General features: G+C 58.6%; 2 protein-coding genes across 4 annotated transcripts in view; both read right to left on the bottom strand.

Moving 5' to 3' along the window:
- Positions 1 to 552: 552 nt before the first annotated feature.
- On the bottom strand, positions 553 to 13,897 carry RHOT2 (ras homolog family member T2). The gene is made up of 19 exons (XM_056503076.1): positions 13,819 to 13,897; positions 13,483 to 13,541; positions 12,542 to 12,623; positions 12,395 to 12,438; positions 11,144 to 11,197; positions 10,767 to 10,819; positions 9,996 to 10,104; positions 9,481 to 9,582; positions 8,820 to 8,918; positions 8,303 to 8,411; positions 7,923 to 8,043; positions 6,472 to 6,556; positions 5,298 to 5,443; positions 5,117 to 5,217; positions 4,916 to 5,046; positions 4,460 to 4,540; positions 4,164 to 4,286; positions 3,800 to 4,002; positions 553 to 2,261 (listed from the first exon to the last, which is right to left on the bottom strand). Exons 1-19 carry the CDS (start codon positions 13,853 to 13,855, stop codon positions 2,144 to 2,146), a joined length of 1,857 nt encoding a protein of 618 aa, XP_056359051.1. The 5' UTR covers positions 13,856 to 13,897; the 3' UTR covers positions 553 to 2,143.
- Positions 13,898 to 13,980: 83 nt separating this feature from the next.
- WDR90 (WD repeat domain 90) overlaps positions 13,981 to 19,656 on the bottom strand; it is a 33,659-nt gene continuing 27,983 nt past the window's right edge. For 2 of the 3 annotated variants that reach the window (XM_056503066.1, XM_056503065.1), the window contains 8 exons: positions 19,428 to 19,599; positions 18,674 to 18,796; positions 18,401 to 18,587; positions 17,818 to 17,948; positions 16,740 to 16,883; positions 15,569 to 15,688; positions 15,096 to 15,180; positions 13,981 to 14,366 (listed from right to left, as the gene is read on the bottom strand). In XM_056503066.1, the coding sequence (XP_056359041.1) occupies positions 14,209 to 14,366; positions 15,096 to 15,180; positions 15,569 to 15,688; positions 16,740 to 16,883; positions 17,818 to 17,948; positions 18,401 to 18,587; positions 18,674 to 18,796; positions 19,428 to 19,599 (1,120 nt within the window). In that variant the 3' untranslated portion in view covers positions 13,981 to 14,208. Of the gene's footprint in view, positions 14,367 to 15,095; positions 15,181 to 15,568; positions 15,708 to 16,739; positions 16,884 to 17,817; positions 17,949 to 18,400; positions 18,588 to 18,673; positions 18,797 to 19,427; positions 19,600 to 19,656 lie in introns of all 3 variants that reach the window. The other variant, XM_056503067.1, reaches the window with a different exon arrangement.

Below are 19,656 nucleotides of genomic sequence, written 5' to 3'. Positions count from 1 at the left end.
TGCTCTCCACCCCACGGCCCAGAGGGATCCCTCACATGTGGGAGCAGCCCCACCCCAGCCTGTGCCAGTGCAGAGGCTCTGGAAAACCCTTTCCTCCGGCTGCGCCCACATTCCCCGTGCCCAGCGCCCGTGGCTGAGGCTGCACAGACAGAAATAGCTGAGGGAAAAGCTGCCATGGGAAAAGAGGAGCAGGGAGGGGAGGTGGTGCAGCCCTGGGAGCTGGGGGTGCAGGGAAGTGGGGAGCCCCAAACCCCACATGGGGACGGGCACAGAGATCCACAGCTCCCAGGGCAGCCAAAGCCTCCACCATGGACCCTGAGCACAGCCACAGCACCCACCACCTCCTTCCCGGTGTCTCTGTCCTGGCTGGCACCTGTTGCACAAGGACCTGTGTCCCCAAGCACCAAGGAGCCCTGGCCAGCCCCAAGCCTCGTCCCACCACACCAAGCTTCTGCTCCTGCCCTAAACCCCTGTAACTGCCCTCAAACAGGGCAGCCCAGGCTCTGGGGGTGGCCCTGCTCCCCAGGTGACACAGAACACGGTGTGCAAGAGCAAGGTGTGTAAAAATTTATTTTGCTGCAGAGAACAAACCTAAAACATTACAGCTCCAGCAGATGTGGAGCAGGGAGACACCAGGCACGGGCCCAGCTGGCAGAGCCACGCACGGTGGGCACAGAGAGGGACATGAAACACGAAGGACGTGGCCCTGGCAGTGCCAGGGACCAGCAGTGTGTGCCCCACTGGCAGAGCAGCTCCAGCACAGGCACAGACCCCTGGCTGGTCAGAGCTGGGGACAGCAGGACAGGGGCACCACCCCCTGGGGCTGCCCCTGGGAGAGACACTGGTGCTGCCCAGCAATTCCTCCATCCCCTGGCTGGCTCCAGGGCACCATAAAACATTTAAATAGACAAAACACAGAAAAAGCAGCTCTGGGTGCTACCTAGGAGCTGCCCCTGCAGCTGCATGCACAGACCAACCCTGAGCATGCTGGGGAAGGCCAGGCTGGTGGCACAGCCAGGGCTGATCCAGGCTCCCCTGGGAGGACAGAAACCCAGGGATGGGTGCTGGCCTTGCTCTTTGGAACTCCAGACAGGGACACTGTGGGGCTTTGGTCCCAGTGGGCGCTGAGCTCAGCCCCAGCAGCTGAAACCAGCCCAGGTGTGGGCTGAGGACAGAAGACAGGACAGGAAGGAGCTTCCAGTGGTGCCAGGAGATGAAATGCCCAGAGCCTCACACACCAGATAGGGCCCCACAGAGGGGACAGCAGGACACAGGGCCTAGGGCACAGCATGGCACCAGCTCAGTGATGGCACTGCCAGGAAAAGACTGGGCACACAGTGGGCATCCCACACCCCCCCAGTCCTTACCAGGGCTCCCAGAGCCCTGCAAATACTTGTGGCCATGAACACTGGTGGCCAGGGGTGGGGAGGGGATGGGCCACACAGGAGGCAGGAAAGGAGGCTGGATGGACCCAGAGCCTGGCATGCTGCAGGACTCACAAGATTTTTGTGTAGGAACAGCAGAAGGGAGCTCAGGACAAACCCTGATTGTCACTGTCCCCCCTCAGCCCAGGACAGCAGCCACTGTGTCCCACCAAGAGGGGCCAAAGTGGGGCTGGGGGGTGTCAGTGCCTGGCCCTCCCTCCCTGGCTGCCTTTCCCAGGGCTGGCTGAGGGAATCCAGGACAGGAGATGGAGATGTGCCCCAGGGAGCTGCAGCCATGAGCTCATTTGACAGCTCAGCTGCTGCTGGAGCTCCCAGAGCGCTGCACCCTCCAGAATCGAGGGCACCAGCACAGCCCTCTGGGGAGGGGATGTGCCCAGTCCAACAGACACCAAAACACTCATGTTTGAGCTTAAAAACAAGCGTTAAAAAATTGAACAGAAAAAAAGATGAGGGTGATCCTCCAGCTGCTGGTGAGGCAGAGCCCTCCTGGCAGAGCTGCCTGCCCTGTGGCCACGGGAGCCCAGTGCCAGGGATGGATCCTGCTGGTGCTGGGAGGTCTGGCTTCACTGGTCCTGCAATCCAGGCTGGGGACAAAGGAGGATTTCCTACCAAGGGCCAGCTTGAGGCAGGGCCCCTCGCTGGGCGTCGCTGGGGAGGGGGAGCTGGTGTCACAGGGAGGACGGGGAGGAGAGTGGCTCTCATTTGTTCTTGGCCAGTAGCCGGTAGAGGGTGAAGCCCACCAGCGCCGTCACCGCCGCGCCCAGCGCCACCCGCAGCCAGAAGGATGCAACTCCCAGCTCCACGGCGTTCAGGTGGCTGCAAGGAAACAGGACAGGCTGTGAGTGTGGCTGAGCCCCTGCTCCCACCCCACAGGAGGCTGGGGGTGAGCCCAGCATTGGGGGAACCAGAGAGATTCCCTGTCCCTGCAAGCGCAGCACTCATCACCCAGCATCACCATCAAGCCAAGGGAGGGCTGTGGGACAGATGTGGCTCTCCCCTCCCCTGCCCTGGAAACAGCTCTCCAACACCTAAATAATTAGACAGGTTATCTGCCTTTCTAGGTCAAGCTGCCTTTCCAGCTCCCAGTGCATGGAGAGCTGGGATGCCACCACGGGGACACCAGTGACAGGGACCAAAGGGCAGCGAGGGACAGGGCCTGGTGCTGCCCCAGTGTACACATTCCCTTCCCAAACACGTGCTGTCCTGCTCCTCTCCTCTCCTCTCTCTCCCTCCATCCATAATTCACTCCCCACTACATCGGGGGAGCACAGCCAATCCCCAGCCCTCCATTACGCTGTTATTTATTTATACCACATACCCTAAGATATATTAAGAATATTTAAATTTTAATACTGCAGAGGGGAAAAAAAATAAAAAAGCGTCAGCTCTAAAAATAAAGTTGTTTATTGAAAAGAAGCTGGAGGGAAAACTACTCACTAGTAATCCCATCCTGCCTCCCAATGCTCCCACACGTTCTCCCCGCCAGGGCTCAGCCCCTGGAGCTGTGCTCACCCTTCCCAGCCTGGAGCAGAGCAATTCCACTCACAGGGATCCTCCTCCCTTCCCATAGCCCCCCTCACCTCCCCTGACCAGCCTGCTGCTGTCCTACCCCGTTCCCAGCCCCTCTGGGGGGCAGTTCCTCCCAAAGGGAGGCTGTGTGACAGAGGTCTTGTTTCACTGACCTCTTTTTCAGTCTGATCCATCTCATCGGGAGAAAATAGCTGCCACCCCCCCCGTGGGCCTTGGCAAACTAAGCTGGCTACTCCTCTTCAGTATTTTTTATCTTAGGCTTCAAAAATAAACACTCCTGTGGCAGGATCTATCTACTAAATCTGCCAGAGACATACACACAGGCAGAAGAAAACCTCCCCCCTCTGCAATTAGAGGAAGAAGTGGCTTTTCTGTTTCAATTATTTGTAAAAGCAGATCACAGAATCCTGGAATGGTTTGATTAGAAAGGAACTTAAGACCCATCCTATCCCATCCCCCAGCCATGGGCAGGGACACCTTCCACTATCCCAGGCTGCTCCAAGCCCTGTCCAACCTGACCTTGGACACTGCCAGGGATCCAAGAGCAGCCACAGCTTCTCTGGGCACCCTGTGCCAGGGATCCCCTCACCCTCACAGGGAACAATTCCTTCCCAATATCTCATAATTTCCTGTCCTCCTTCAGCTTAAAGCCATCCCCCCCTTATCTTGCCACTGCACACCCTAGATGACATCAAAATCACTTGATAACACCAAAAGCTGCAGAGAAACCAAAGCAAAAGCAACGTGGCAGAGGCAGGGCTGGGACACAGCCACCTCCCCAGGCTGTGCTGCCAGTAGAGCCCCTCCATGGGAAGGATACTAACGGGAAGGTGGCAGCAGTGGCCAGTTTGGTGTAGACAGCAGTGCTGGGTGGTCCCTGGCTGTGGCAGGAGAAGAGGAAGGGTGGAGGGAGGCAGTGCTTGTAGCAGAACTCAGCTGGGAAGAGGCCTGACTGCTGGCTGGCTTCTGGCAGGTCTGTCTTGGAGGCCACGAAGACACAGGGGATCTGGCTGTCCAGGTAGTGTTGCTGCAGAGACAGGAAACCCCAGCCAGGGGTTCAGCACCAACTCCTGGGAGAGGCGGGGCTGCCACCAAGGCTCATGTCCCCCACGCCCCTGCTGAAGTCAAACAGGAAGCCTGTGGTCACCCAGGACCCCTGTAAAGTCCCCCAGGGTCCCTGCCAGCTACCTTATAGATGCTGGCACAATAGCTGAAGGATTTGGGGTCGCTCAGGCTGTAGATGAAGCAGGCAACGTCGCAGGCTGTGTCCGACGGCTTCGTGAACACGGTGTCAGCACTGACCTCACACAGCTGCAGCACAGGGACAGGGCTGTGGCACAGCCGTGTCCCAGGGGCTCAGCTGTTCCTCACACCAGCACAGGGACTGTGCCAGCACAGCCACAGCCAATGTGCCAGGATATGGGGACACAGCCCGGCCCCGCTGAGAGCCAGGCATGGCACAGCTCCTGCCCTCCCAGACTTACTATGAGGTACTTCTCCTGGCCATTGACCTGCACTGTGTTGATGGTGTGGGGGGATGACTGTCCTGGGTTCTCCTTCTGGGCCTGTCACCAAGGAAAACACTGTGTCAGGCAGTGGAAACGAGCAGTGCTGGCTGAGGGACAGGCACACTGTCAGGTGCCTGAATGCAGCCAGGGCCTGTCATGAGATGTGGGGCTGTTCCCAACAGGCAGGGAAAGTCAGCATGGCTGTGGTGAGACTGGAGAAAAGCACAGCCCCTCGGGACAAGCAGAGGGAGCAGCCCCACTGCATTAGCCAGGATGAAGGACACCAAAGCCACCAGCAAGGAGCGGGTGTGAAGCATGGGCAGGGAGGGCATCACACAGGGAGGGGCCTGGCCAGGGACAGATGCTGCAGGACCCCCAGCTGTGCCTCCTGCTCCGCCCTGGAGCGTGGCCAGCCCGGGAGCAGCCACTCACCGCCAGGCTCCTGCCGAGGAAGGCCTGCAGGAAGGCAGACTTGCCTGCGCCCCGCGCTCCCAGCACCTTGCACAGGAAGACATTCCTCTGCGTCTGCCCCTTCTCCAGGTCAATCCTCTTCTCCCGAGTCACTGGCAGGAGAGAGGCTAGTGAGAGCCAGGAGGGACCCCAGTGTGACAGAAGGGGAGGGCATGGCTGTACCTGTGAGGGCTTGGGTCTGGGAGTCCTGCTCCGAGAGGATGGGGTAGCCCAAGTAGCCCAGACACTCCAGGCAGTGCCGTACGTCCAGGTAAGCCACGAGCCTGGGGAGACAGAGCACGCCAGGAGGGTCAGCAAGGGCTGAGGGATGTCACCAAGGGCCAGGGAGAGGGACTGAGCTTACGTCCACTGGCAGAGGAATCCATGCAGGGAAAGCAGGCCTTTATCAGTGGTGCATACCGTGTTGTGGAGCTCGGGGCCCCAGGGCACGCAGGGGAACACGCTGAAGAAGCTCTGCAGCTCTGTGTGTGACAGGGCTCCGTCCTGGTCCTGCCAAAACACAGGGAGTCACCAGGGCAGGCAGGACCCAGCCCATGCCCAGAGAGGGCTCTGCCACAGCAGCACCTCCCTGCTGTGGAACATCACAGGGATGCTGCCAATGGCAGGGATCGATCGACCGCAGCGAGGCCGGAGCTCACAGAGCCTGTGCCCCAGGGACTGCCAGCACTGCACAACAGCAAACACGCTTTGGGATTGCAGCTGCAACCAGGCAGGACCTGTCCATGCCCACCCCACAGCCCTGAGCTGCTGCTCCTGGCATTCCTGGAGCCAACATCAGTCCAGCCTGGCATTCCACAGGCAAACTCAGCACTCAGGCTGCTGTGCCTGAAGGGAACCTGCTGGCACCTGGGCACCCAGGGATGTGCATCCATCCAGTTCTGCCATTCCCCATGACCACAGAGCTGGCCTGGATACACAAGGATGTGTGTCCACTCTCTGCTGCCATTCCTGAGCCACTCCCCATTGTCACAGAGCTGCCATACCCCAGATGCACATCAACATCTGAATAGCCAGTCCGAGCAGGTGCATGCAGATCCATTACATCCCTTCTCCCACTCTCCAAGAGCCTGAGTTTGGCACAAATGTGTTGCTTTCTCTCCCTCTCTCCAGCCTGGCAGCCCTCCACCAAGCTGGCAGATGCTGGTCCATGGCTGCTGTCCAGCAGCTGTGCCTGATTTTCTCCCTGCCCGCTTCCCTGCCTCCCTGCCCGCTGCAGCCACACACTACAAGGGCCATGCCAGCTTGATGCCAACTCAGGCCCAGTCCCTCAAAGTCTAAACTGCCCTTTGGTCAAGAGTAGTGACCACTACTCCATGTCCCTGATAAACCATCAGACTACGCTGTGGCCACTCCCTGCTCCCAAAGCCTCCAAAGAGGGAATGCTGTGGCAGGGGAAAGCCCTTCCCCGGTGCTCTGTGGGCTCCCTGCACAGAGGGGTGGTCAGGGGAGCACCTGTGCCCACGTGTGCAGGCCCAGCAGAGCATCCCCTCCCCTGCAGCCCCTGCACTGCTGCCCACCTTGTCATGCTTCTCAAAAAGCCTCTGCAGGAACTGGTATCCCAGGTGGTTGAGCTCTGTGGAGCAGCCGGGGGGCACACGGAACCTGTTGGGAAAATCATGGAATGATTTAGGTTGGAAAACCCCTCCGTGATTGAGTGTTCCAACACTGTGAAGGACACTGCTGACCCACATCCCCAAGTGCCACATCTACATGGCTTTAAATCCCCCCAGGGATGGTGACTCCACCACTGCCCTGGGCAGCTATGCCAGTGCCTAACCATCTTTTCAGTGAAGAAATTTCTCTTACTACCCAATCTAAACCTCCCTTTTATCTTTCATACCTTTTTCACCAGATCAGACACACAAATGAGCCTCCTCAAGCCCTGAACAAAGGGCAGTGTGTGAGACATCTCACCCAGAGGGCACAGCTCCCCACTCTCTCCCTGCTCAAGGTCAGCAGCTGCCTCCAGGCCTGGCTATTCCTTGACACAGCCCCCTTATTTTGAGGAGAATCCCCTGTGGATACACAGTGGCCTTTCAATGGCACATCCCCAGCAGCTCAGGAGATGCTGTGTCCTCGCTCTGCCTCGTGCTCAGGGCTTCAGTAGGGCAAAGCAGTGCCCTGGGGTGCCATCCACCAGCATGTCCCTGTCACCTCCCTGCAGCCTGCTCTCTGGGAAGAGGAGGAGGCAGCTCCCAAGTCAAACCCTTCCACTCCTGCCAGCTCCCCATCTCCAGAGTGGCAGAGAGCAGAGAAGAGACAGCAGCTGCACAATCAGCCGTGAGGGCCGTGCTGACAGCTCACTGCTCCTGACAGAGCCGTTCTACCTCGCTCAGCCAGGGACAGAGCAGCCTCCAAGAACCTCTTGCTGATGTCAAGGGAAGACTGGGATTTCATTCCCCACCTTCCTGTCTGCCTAAATCAACAGCTCCAAGGCCTGTTGTACTTGTCCCCAATCCCCTGTGTCAGCTCCTGCCTGAGGAGAAGGCGAGGGCTGCGAACCTGACCCTGACCTAAGGGCCCACAGCAGCTCCTGGGGTGCAGGAAGGATCCAGCCAAGGTGCTGGGGATGCTGAGCCATGCAGCATGGGAATGTGACCCCTGCCAAGCCCTGGGGAACGTGCCCCTGCCCAGCCCTGGGGAACGTGCCCCCTGCCCAGCCCTGGGGAACGTGGCACCTGCCCAGCCCTGGGGAACGTGGCACCTGCCCAGCCCTGGGGAACGTGGCACCTGCCCAGCCCTGGGGAACGTGGCACCTGCCCAGCCCTGGAGAATGCGCCCCTTGCCACCCTTGGGCCATACACCATGGGAATGTGCCCCCTGCCCAGCCCTGGGGAATGTGCCCCTGCCCAGCCCTGGGGAATGTGCCCCTGCCCAGCCCTGGGGAATGTGCCCCTGCCCAGCCCTGGGGAATGTGCCCCTGCCCAGCCCTGGGCACTGTGCCCCCTGCCCAGCCCTGGGCACGCACTGGGGGTGCAGGTAATCATCTGTCAGCTCCAGCTCGTCGTCGTAGCCGAAGCGGCGCAGGATGGTCCAGGTGGTCTCGTGCCGGCCCCTCTGGATGAAGAGGGTGTTGAGGAAGAGGAAGCCTGCAGGAGAGATCAGGGGGCTCAGCCACAGTGGAGTCAGTTCAGGCTCAAGGATCCACTTCTCAGCCATGCTTTCCCTGGGAAAACAGACTACTGGGACAGAGATCTAGCAGCCACAGCAGGCTTGTTTCCACAAGAGGGACTAATCAGGCTGTGAATGAGAGCCAGGAGGCTCAGGCCGACAGGGCCCCTGGGATGTGCTGAAGGAGGTGGGTCCCCCCATCCCCTGGCATGGAGCAGGGAGCCCTCGGGCTGTTACCATTCAAGGTGAGGCCGTTGTCCTGCACCCCATCTGTAGTGTTCTTCCACACAACCATCTTCACATCCTCCAGGGCCTGGGGAGCCAGGGGGTTTCCAAAACAAGACTTCTGCCTCCCAAGAGAACCAAGGCCATTGTCAGCAAAGCACTCAGAGAGCACAATCCTGTCTCACCAGGTTCCCTCTCCACTGGCAAGGAATGAGGTTTCAGGGAGGGAAAATCCACCCAGCTCATGGATTTCTGCCTGAGGCCTTGACCAAACCTTTGTTTTTTAGCATCCCAGTAAGTTAGGACTCTCAGCATCTCCAGAGCCTCCTGGTCTTTCCATGGCAGAGCAAACTCAGCCCAAGCTTAGAACAGGGAACCACACATGCTCAGAGATGCACCCTGCAGTGCTTCAGCTCTGCCACAGAAACACCAGACAGGAATGGGATGGCTGGGTCAGGAGAGGGGCAGATCCCTGCTGGAGAGGGAATCCCAGGCACTGAGGAACTCCTCAGATCTGCAGCCACCCTACCTGGAAGTAGTTGAGCTCATCATCACTGAGGATCTGGTTGTTGTCCTGGTCTGAGAGGCTGAAGATCCGGGTCAGTGCTCGAGCACAGGCGGGTTTGAGCTGCAAGGACCAACCACAGAGACAATGGCAGGGCACCAGCCCCAGCCTGGCCCTTCCTCCTGCAGCCCCACACACAGTGGGCTCCCTTCCTGCACTTCTAGGCCAGTACCACAGTCACCCTGGAGGTGGGAATCATGGAATCATCCAAGATCTGAGCCCAGCTGTTCCCCTAGCATCACCAAGGCCACCACTAACTCATGTTCCCAAGTGCCACATCCACAGAGCTTTTAAATCCTTCCAGGAATGGTGACTCCACCACTCCACCTGTGCCAGTGCCTGACCACTCTTACCATGAAGAAATTCTTCCTAATATTCAATCTAAAGTCAGAGAGCACAATCCACGGGGAATTTTTCTTCCAGACCCTTCACTCCACAACCAACACACAGCCTGGAGCACAAGCGCTTCTGCTCCAACACACCCAAGTCCTTGCAGGTGTCTGTCTGGCTGTACTGAGCACAGGAGATGGGCACTGTTCCCTTGGCCTGTCTGTGCCAGCCCCAACCCTCCACTTCCATTCCAAAACCTCCAGCCCAGAGCACTGAGACTCATCCAGGAGCCCACCTGCTTCTCCTCTGGGTCGTAGAGCGGGGCAGTGGGGTGCAGCACAGCTTTCTGGGCGTAGTAGAAGAGCTCAGAGATGTTCTTGAGGTTCTTGGCAGAGCACTGGGGATTCAGGGGAAGAGACAGCCCAGATGAAAAGGGCAGGATGAGGATGATACAACCTCCCAGAGTCAGACCAACTGTGCCCCAAAGCCCAGAGCAACATCTGTCCACCATGAGGAAAAATCCAAAGGGACAATCTCCTGGGTTTTGCTCTGGCTTTCCTGTGCCCATTCCACAGCCCCAGAACCAAGAGGGTCTGTGTGGAGAGCCACAGAGGCAGACACTGAAAGCTGCTCCTTGCAAGGGGTAAAGGACAGAATGCACAAAGGACAAGCTCTCAACCCCTGGACATGGGGACTTGTGCAGTGCAACATCATCAGGGCAGCTCTCCAGGAGCACAGAGTCCTGACTCCCCCCAGAGCAGCACTCCAACCCCTCAGGGAGGCTCTGCACACCCCCTCCAGCTCCCTCACCTCCACGCAGGTCTCAATCTCCGAGAACTGGTTCATGATGGGCAGGATGACCTCCATGGAGCTGCCTACCTGCAGGTCAGACTTGTTTCCCACTAAAATAATGGGGATTCTAGGAAAGATACAGAGCACAAGTGAGGCCACCCCTCTCTTGGTCCCAGCATTATCCAGCCATTGGTGCTCCCATGGGCAGCTCAGGGAGGCCCCAGCTCCCCTCTGCAAGGTCCAGAGCAGCTTTCCTGCCTCCCACAGCCAGGAGCATCCATCTGGAGAAACAGCCTGCCTGATCCTGCTTATGCTTTCACCCAGCAACAATATGCTGCCTTTAATCCACACAGCAGCCTTCTGCCCAAGAGATCCATACACAGACTGAAGCTTCTGTGCAGCCAGATCCCCCTGTCAGCCACCTCTCCCTGTCTGGCTGAGAAGAGACCAAGGGGGAAGAAGGATCCCTCCCTCAGTGACCCTCTGCCTCAACTGATCTCTGGTGGAGAAAAGTCCCCATGTGTTCTGCTCTAAGTGGTCTGGCCACAAGCCACAGTCCTGGAATGGCTTTGGTTGGGAGGGACCTTAAAGCTCATCTCATCCCACCCCCTGCCATGGGCAGGGACATCCCCATTAGACCATGGATCCAAGACCCATTCAACCTGGCCTGGATCAAACCCCAAAGCTGGTTTGCTCTCAGTACACTCAGAAGGAGGTGAGGGTGGTGGGCACCCCACAGTCCCCAGAATCCCCCAATTCTGCACCCACAGATCACACCCCACACGGTACCTGGATCCCTTTTCCAGTCCCCCGTTCACCATGGGGATCCACTTTGTGCGAATCTGGAAGGTGAGCAGAGGGAAAGGGCTGTCAGCACAGGCTGGGGAGGGAGAGGCAGCTCCCAGGCAGGCAGGAGCAGGGCCTGCAGCCATGTGCTCCCCAGCATTCCCTCACACCAGCAGGCACAGAAGGCCCAGGGATGCTGGATGTCAGCACCAGGATGCAACCAGGGAGCAACCTCGGGCAGGGCTCAGCTTCTGCTTGCAGGAGTCTCACCCAAAATCCCACGCAGCTGGGGGCCCATCAGTACAAGCCCACCCCACAGGGCAGCACTGAAACCCCAGTGCTGGGACCCCCCTCTGGCCCTGCTGCTGGGGACCCATTACCTTCTCAATGGTGGCCTCCTTGGTGACATCATACACCATGCAGACCACGTTGGCCTGCAAGAGAAGCAGCAGAGGGTGGCGAAAGGGTCCCTGCCACGCTGGTGGTAGCAGAGAACACCGGAGCAGCAGGGGGTGCAGGGGCAGCAGCAGGGGGTGCAGGGGCAGCAGCAGGGGGTGCAGGGGCAGCAGCAGGGAATGTTATGGCTGCAGGGAATGCCATGGCTGCAGGGAATGCCAGCTAAGCTGCCAGGAAAATGCAGCGGCCGAGCGCACGTGAGCACGGACACGTACACAGCCCCCGACTGGGCTGCCCTCTGCACAAGCCCACAAGCTGCTGGAGCAGCTCCTCTGCCTCAGGAGCTGCTGGAGCAGCTCCTCTGCCTCAGGATCCCCCTCCCACACCACCCTTGTCCTGGCCCTCCTCCCCTCCTGACCCCGTGCAGACAGGGCCAGCACCGAGGCTTTGTCAGAAGCAGACAGGAGGGATCACTGGTCCTTTCAGGAGAGAGTTTAATGCTAATCCGAGGACACACAAGGGTTTAGCAGGATTTCCTGGAGCCATTTAAAGCCTCTGTGTACTCCTGCTGCCTGGGTGGAGGGAGCAGGACCCCCGTGCCCACCTCCTCAGCTGTTAGCCACCAGGGTTGGGAGATTAAATAACTTTGCTCATGTGAGAGAGATGGTTTTATTATCCATAATTAAAAGGGTCTCATGTCTGCACAGTCAAGGTTAATCCCAGGGCAAAGAACAGCTGGGTCCACCCCAGCCAGACAACTTAATTATTCCTCCATGGCTGCTCCGAGGGCTTCCTCATCCCTCCCTGCCCAGGGCTCACCAGGGGCTCCAGCTCTCAAATTAACTCCTCTGTGCCACTGCTTCATCAGGCAGCCACAGGGATCTAATGTAGGGAGCAGGGACCCAAACCCAGCAACTGCTTCTGTCCCTTCTGAGTCCATGGGGAATGTCCCGAGGCTGAGAGCACAACATCTGCTCCACAGCCCCTCCACCTCCCGTGGGCAGAGAGCTGCCCCCTGCCACTCGCCTTCTGGAGGCTCCCCCAAGGGCTTGGACAAGCCACACACAACAGCTTACAAGACAGAGCAGGATTAAACAAGCCTCTAAACAAACTAGGAGCATTAATCCGTGGATAACCGACTGCCTGTGCCTCTCTGGGTGGCTAAAGGGAAGGGGAGGGAGCAGCCATGTGTCCCTTGGGGACCTCCTGCCCTCATCCTGGCCAGCCCTGCTCACCTTGGCGATCTCCTCCTGCAGCTCCTCCTCCGTCTGCTCTGACTCTAGAAGAGGAATGAAGCCATCACCACCTGCCCAGGCAGGGGCACCCCTTCCTAATCCCTCAGCCAGGCAGGGAAGGGGAGAAGCCCTAGGACAGGGCCCTACCTGAGTAGTCCACTATGTGCGTGGGGACCTTCTCAGGAGTGACATCGGCCGGGATCGTGATCTCCTCTGCCCGGGGGGGCACCTGCAAAGCCAGCACACCCCATCCAGCCTCAGGCAGCCAGCAGGACAGGTGACAAGGGACCTCAGACCCCAACATGGCTGCTGACAGAGCGGGATGAGCTGTGGATCACAGACAGCTCTTGGCCCTCCAGCCTTTGCACAGGCAGTGTCCCTGAGGTGGAACTTCCACCTGCCTCCCTCACACAAGCTCCTGATCCCGGTGGAGATAAACCCTGGGGATGCCCTGGGCTCCTCTGGGAGCTGTCTGGGCTGGGTTGGGAGGAGGGAGTGCAGGGCTGGTCCCCCCCAAATCCCTGAGCTGATGCTGCTCAGCACAGCACCATGGAGGGCATCAGCTGCTCAGGGGCAGTGGGAGAAACCATCTGAGGCACAGGGAAAATGTGCCTGGACAGCCTGATCCCATTTCCCTATCCAAACTGTGCTGGGACAGCAAGCTGTGGAGGGGCACAGGCTGGCTAGATGCCGCTGCTCACAGCTGGCCTGGCTTGGAACACCACACCCATCCCCAGAGGGTACAGAAGGCAGGGAATGGAGCCTGGCCCCTTCCAAGGGCTCTGTGCTGGTGCCAGAGACCGCAGCAGCAGCAAGTGGGGCCCGGGGAGGCACCAACACCCTCCTCAGGGCAAAGAGAGCTGCAAGGCAGGATCAGCTCCCAAATCGGAATCAGAGAACCAGCTGAGGAAAACACCACCGCAGCTGCAGCTCCGTGAGGTCCTCAGTGACCTCACCTGAACCAGCCCATGGCTGTCACAGCCCCAGGAGCTGTGAGCACCTCCCAGACACTCCCACCTCCGGCGGGGACACTGGGGACAGAGCGAGGGGCCCGGGCTGGGGGTGTGCACGCCTCCTCCCCCACTCACCTCTTCAGGAAACTCCTCTCCCACCAGAGCCATTATCAGGGACGTCTTCCCCACCTGGGCTAGGAAATAAAGGGAGGACGTTGACATTGGCACCGGCACGGCAGAGCTTGAGGGGACAGCGGCAGGCGGGAGCCACGATCGGAGCCAGGGTTGGTGACAATAACACCCGCGGCGAGCGGGGCCACGGGCGGGCCCGGTCTCTCCTCTGCTCCTGCCAGTGACGGGGGGGGCCCGCCCTCGCCCCTCCCCTGCAGGAGAACTCTCTCCCCCGGGATCCCCGTGCCCCCTCTCCCTTGCCGGGCTGAAGGAGCCTCCCGCGCCCCCCGCGCCCCTCACCCTCCCCGAGCAGGAGGATCCGCACGTCCCGCTTCATGGCGGCGCCGCCGCCTCCCCGGCCCCCCCCCCACTTCCGGCCGCACCACCGAGCGGCGGCGCGGAGCGGGGCAGAGCGGCGCGGCGCCGCGCGGCGCCCCCTAGCGGGGCAGGCACACCGAGACCTCCAGCGCTCGTCTTCCGATGGTTTATTAACGAAAACAAAACATTCAACGGCAACGAACGGCGAACGGGGCCGTGAAACACACTGCGGGGCCGGGCGGGGCCGCAGGCGGGCCTGCCGCCGCCCTTGGCCCGTGCAGCCGGAGGCGTGGGCCCGGTTGCGGCCGGAGCCGGGGCCTGTCCCGGGGCGGGCCCCGCTGGAGAAGCGGCGCGGGTCGGGGCCAGCCCGGCTCAGGCGCCCGGGAGCTCCCACACCAGCACGGCGCTGTGCGAGGCCGTGAGGAGGCGGCGGCCCGAGGGAGCGAAGCGGCAGAGGTGCACGGTGTCGTCATGGCCGGCGTAGTCCTGCGGGTCCCCGGCGGGGCAGGGCTGCAGCCGCAGCAGCCGCTCTGCGGAGGGAGAGCAGCGGCTCAGGGCTGTCCCGACCGCCCTCCAGACCCGCTCCTGGGCTTGTCCGTGCCACCACCGCCTTCCCTGCCGCTCACACACCTCCCTCTCTAGTCCCGGCAGAAGCACCATTCGTGGGCACCTCCCACCCTCGTTCCAGGTCTTATTCTAGCTAGAACCATCATTCATCCCCAACCCCTCTCCGTGTATTTTCCCCACCCAAAGCCCTGTTTCCAGTCACCCCCAGCCCCTCTCCGTGTCTTTTCCCCACCCAAAGCCCTGTTTCCAGTCACCCCCAGCCCCTCTCCGTGTCTTTTCCCCACCAGAAGCCCTGTTTCCAGTCACCCCCAAGCTCTCTCCCCCCTGCTGAGCTGGAAGCTGAGTGACACAGGACAGAATATCCAAACTGCTCCAGGAGTGAGGTGCCCTTGCCAGAAGCAGAGTCCTGCCTGTCCCCACGCTGTGGAAAGCTCAGAAGCTGCTGCTCCCACAGCCACAGAAATGGAGACAGCCCAGAACCCCAGGAAGTCGTTCTAGTGACAAACCCTGCCCATGGACAAGCAGGATTGAGCTCATGCATCTCATTTCTGATCCAGGAGTCTCCTGGAGGTTTCTCCTTGCCCTGGCCCGTAGCTCCCAGGTTTGAGGTCATTTCTCTTGTTTTGAGGAATAAGAACACTTATTTCCCCCCTGGTAAGAGGAGGAGGGGCCCAGGCACACAGAGCACTCACCACTGAAGCCGATGGCCATGAAAGGTGTGGATGGGGACAGGCTGAGAGACGTGGCAAAGGCTGGCAGGGGGATCTTCCTGAGCACCTGCAGCCCAGCAAGAGAAACACCAGCAGCTCAAAGGGGGAAGGCAGCACCCAGAGCTGTGCAGCCACACACAAGGAGGGTAATGGGGAGGCTGAGAGTGCACAGCTCCAAAAACTGCTTCGGGCATCCAGGAGACAGTGGGGAGAGTGTTAATGCTCTGGCAGCAGCTGCCTTCCCCTGCAGTGGGATCAGGGACTGGCTGCCTACCTGGATGCAGCCTGAGGCAGGGGCAGGGCTCTGCTGCTCACCTGGGCCACACTCGGGAGTTTCCAAGATGAAAATCTGAGCAGCTGTCAGAGCCCACCCCCACTGTCCCCACCCCTGTGACCAAGGGTAACACACAGGGCAGCTCTGCCAGCCCCCACTACCCGTGGCAGGTGTCAGGTACCTGTTTCTTCCTCAGGCTGTAGAACAAAGCTTCCTTCTGCAGCCCAAAGCCCACGTAGACCAGGACACCATGTTCCCAAGGGCAGAAGGCAGCCAGGCTGGGTGGGAGGCTGTCCAGACCCTGGTGAGGGAAACAAAGGCTACAAAACTGAGGCTAGATTCTCTTATTTTGATCCATGAGAGAAAAGAGAGCACAGAGGAACACCAGGGCTGTGAGTGTTTGAGCAGTGTGACATGAGTATGGTGGAGGCTGCTTCCTCCCTCTTGCATTCCCATCTCAGGCTCAGGGAAAGCAAGGAACAACCACACACTGCCATGGAAACCTGAAGTTTAGTGTTGTAGAACAGGTCCCATAAGAGTTCAACAGGTTGAATTCCCACTGGGATATAATTGCTGCATGGGCTTGAAGCTGGGATTTGGTTATGGATCAGTTTAATACAATAAAACAGAGCCCAGGAAGCAGATCTCGAGAGTGGATGCAAGATCAAACCATGCTGTAGGGAGAGCTGTAGTGAGCTTCTTTCCAGAGGAAACCTATTTTTTTGGAAATAATCAGACAGAACCCAGCTGCTGTATGGGCCCAGGTTGAGGCACTGCCTCTAGCCCCCTAAAAACACCCAGCTCCTTTCTGTCTGCCAATGTCACCTGGACCAGGGAGCATCTCCATCCTCTCCAACACAGATCCTCCTGCTTTTCTAGCAGGTGTCCTGCTGCCCAAACCTTATTCCTGGGCTGGAGCCAGAGGCTTCTGCCAAGCAGCAGGGACACACAGGGCTGAGTACTTGGCTCTGAGAAGCCATTGCCACGCTCCTGGCTCAGAATATTCACACTCCTCAGGAGTGTCAGAATTAGCAGTACGCTCATAATTAGCTCTCCCTCCTGCACACCGTGCTCACTGCTGCCTAGGCTCTGCTTTGCTGGCACAGCTCTTTGCAGGTGCAGTTTAGGACTCCTCAAGCTTAGAAGTCAGTGCTCCAGGGCAGTCTGGCACTGCTACATTTTCATTCCACACCCAAGAAGGTGCATTGGCAAGATACTCTGTGAACTGGACTAACAGAGATGCCTTTCCTGAGCACACACTCATCTCTCAGAGCCCTGTGCCTCCCTCCTCCATCTCTGCTGGTGTCCAGCCTCATTCCAGGAGCAGGCAGGGCCTGGCAGGTGCCACTCACCTCGGGGCCAGCAGGAGCTGGGAAGCTGAGCCAGTCGAGGAGCTCACACTTGTCCTGGAGCCAGTCGGAGCCCCAGACGCTGACTCGGCGGTCGGAGCTGCTGGCCAGCCACAGCTCCCCTCCTTCCACCCCCAACTCGTGGTACTGTGGAACAGAAACTCAACCCTGTCAGTCCTGGGGCACAGAGGCTTTGAAGGAAGGGGACAGTAAAGATTGGGGCAGGAACTCATGGGAACATGGGGCTTGTGTTTAGGGGATCCAAGCCAGGATTAACCTCTGTTTGTGGCTGCCCCATTCCTGAAGTGTCCAAAGCCAAGCTGGACAGGGCTTGGAGCAACCTGGTCTAGTGAGAGGGGTCCCTGCCCAAGGCAGGGGGTAGGAAATGGATGATTTTTAAAGGTCCTTTCCAAGCCAAATCCTGGTCTCAATGACACCCTCTGGATCTCACATCTCCCAAGGGAGTTATTTCCTATACCATGTGTCCCCTAACAATGTCTTTCACCTCAAATCAAAGAGGATTTCCTCAGTCTCAGATTATCAGGAAACACAGCCTTGCAGTGTAGATGATCTTAAAGCCTGAGAGCTTAGAGAAAACTATTCCCATTTCTGCTGTGCAAAGGAAAAAACTGCCCATGAAGAGGAGGACAAAGGAGGTACTCAAACCATGCCACTGTGCACAGCCAAGTCTGCCCAGCTCCACAGAGGAATGGTACAGGCTGCCAAAGAGCCTTTCTGGGGACACAGGGGCTGCAAGCTCACAGCCTGGGCTGCTCCTGAGGAATGATGCTCTCCAAGAGCCTGTGGCACAGGATCATGTCACACCTGTGTGCAGGGTGTCAACAACTGCCACCAAAGGTCCCCCTGCAGGCACAGCCTCACTCAGACTGCACCTGCAACACATGGAGCTTTATTCCACTGAATGTATCTCTGGAAAAACAGATCAGAAGTTGCTGGAGGGGATAGAGGAAGATTTCCAGAGAGGAAAAGCAAGGGACACCAAAGCAGACTTGCTGGCCATGCTGCTTTCCCTGAGCTGTGCAGTGACATGTGGGTACTGGACTCGCTCCTGAGGTCTCACCTGCTTCCTGGTGCACTGGAGAGCAGTGATGGGGGAGCCCCTGTGGTCAGCCAGGACATGGATGGTCATCCCAGTGCGAGGGCTGCTGACAGCCACTATCCCATCCTTGCCCCCTGACAAGATCATTTCCCCTGTTGGCAGAGGAAAGAATGGGACACTTCTTGTAGGAGGAGAAAAAGGTCAGAGGAGATAGGTCCAAGACCATGGGATACCAGTGTCCTGAAACACTGTGAAAGGCTGGGAACATCCCAGTCAAGGGCTGGGAATGATGAGATGTCTCAGAGACACCCAATAAACCTCCACACCAAAGAAGAGCCACAGTAGATTAGCAAACAAAGGTGTTTGTTGTACCCAAATCCCTTGGCTATCCCAGAGCCAATGCACCTCCCGTGTCCACCCACCATGTGCTCAGCTGGCAGAGTCACCAGAGCTCACTGAGACAAGGTCTGTGGCTCTCCCTGGCCCTGGGGTTTTAGGCAGGTGGCCAGGACACAGAGCAGCTGGAGGTCAGGGTGAACCCAGGCAGCACCAAGCCACATTCCCCATGGTCACATGTCCCCACTGTCACCTCAGGCAGCCTCACCATCAGTGGAGTAGGTGATTGCTGTCAGTGCAGCAGCGTGGGGGTGCATTTTCAGCTCCATCTCTGTCCTGGAAACACTGAACACACGGACAGTGCCATCACTGTACCCTGCCACCACGTGCTGGCTCTCACCAGGACAAGGCCACACCCCAACGGGACGAGGCTTCCAGGCCAGGCACTGGCAGCTCTGCAAGGAAATTTCCAGAGACCCAGTGACACAGGGGACACTTCCCTGTGCCAAGAGGAAGGGACTGAAGCGCCACAAACACTTACCTGGTTGAGCACCTGGAACTGCACCACCAGCTCTGTGCTGCCCAGAGCCCAGATCCTCACGCTGCCGTCCTCCCCACACGTGGCACAGTGACTCTCGTCAGGACTAAAGCACACCTCGGTCACCTGCTCCAGGGAAAAGGCAGAGATCAGGGGCTCTGTGGGTGCCACAGCCCAGAGCACATCTACTGCTTTTTAACTTCTTCCTTCAGCTGCCCTGCCCCTTCATCCCCCAGGATTCTGCTCACGGGAGACACCAGATGAGAGGAACACAAATGAAGGTGCAGAGCTTTGCTTTTGGGCTAACAGGACAAAAGGAAATGTCTTCAACTTGCACCAAAGATTTAGATTGAATATTAGGAAGCATTTCTTCATAGAAAGGCTTGTAAAACACTGGCACAGGCTGCCCAAGGCAGTGGTGGAGTCACCATACCCGAGAGTGTTCAAAAAATGTGCCGATGTGGCACTTGGGGACATGATTTAAGGTGAATGTCATGGTGATGCTGGGTTGGTGCTTGGACTTGATGATCATAAAGCTCTTTTCCAACCTTATCAATCATGGGAAAGAGTAAACCCAGTCCCAAAGGCAGGACCAGGCACTGTGCACAGTAAACCCAGCCCCAAAGGCAGGACCAGGCAAGGTGCACTGCAAGTTGCCATAAAATACCTTCTCTCCTACCATCTGAACCTTTTTCTCTGTAGAAGAAAGATACCCTGAAGCAAGAGCAGAACTCAAAGCAGGCCCAGCCCCTCTGACCTTGCTCTTGTGGCCGCTGATGAGTCGGATGCTGGTGCTCTCCACCCAGTTGATGTACCACAGGGTCCCTGCCGTGGTGCCCACAATTCCCATTTCCAGGGAGTCATCAAAGGCTGCACTCACAATTGTCCCATCCAGGGTGATCTCGTGCTCCAGCAGGACTGAGCCACACCTAGAGGAAGGCAGGGTGGGAGAAGGACTGGCTCAGATGTTGGAATAGCCACTCTGG

The sequence above is a fragment of the Oenanthe melanoleuca genome, chromosome 14 (genome assembly GCF_029582105.1).
Source record: "Oenanthe melanoleuca isolate GR-GAL-2019-014 chromosome 14, OMel1.0, whole genome shotgun sequence".
Taxonomy (NCBI): domain Eukaryota; kingdom Metazoa; phylum Chordata; class Aves; order Passeriformes; family Muscicapidae; genus Oenanthe; species Oenanthe melanoleuca.
The sequence above is the reverse complement of the archived record's forward strand: the minus strand, read 5'-3'. Positions and strand labels throughout refer to the sequence as shown.

What these genes read in the sequence shown, in the direction of transcription:
- RHOT2 (XM_056503076.1), bottom strand. Translation starts at nt 13,855, where the DNA reads ATGAAGCGGGACGTGCGGATCCTCCTGCTCGGGGAGG. An exon ending in ATGAGCTCAACTACTTCCAG is followed by an intron (nt 8,412 to 8,819) that starts GTAGGGTGGCTG and finishes CTTGGGAGGCAG; the next exon opens with AAGTCTTGTTTTGGAAACCC. An exon ending in TCCTCGGCAGGAGCCTGGCG is followed by an intron (nt 4,541 to 4,915) that starts GTGAGTGGCTGC and finishes CCTTGGTGACAG; the next exon opens with GCCCAGAAGGAGAACCCAGG.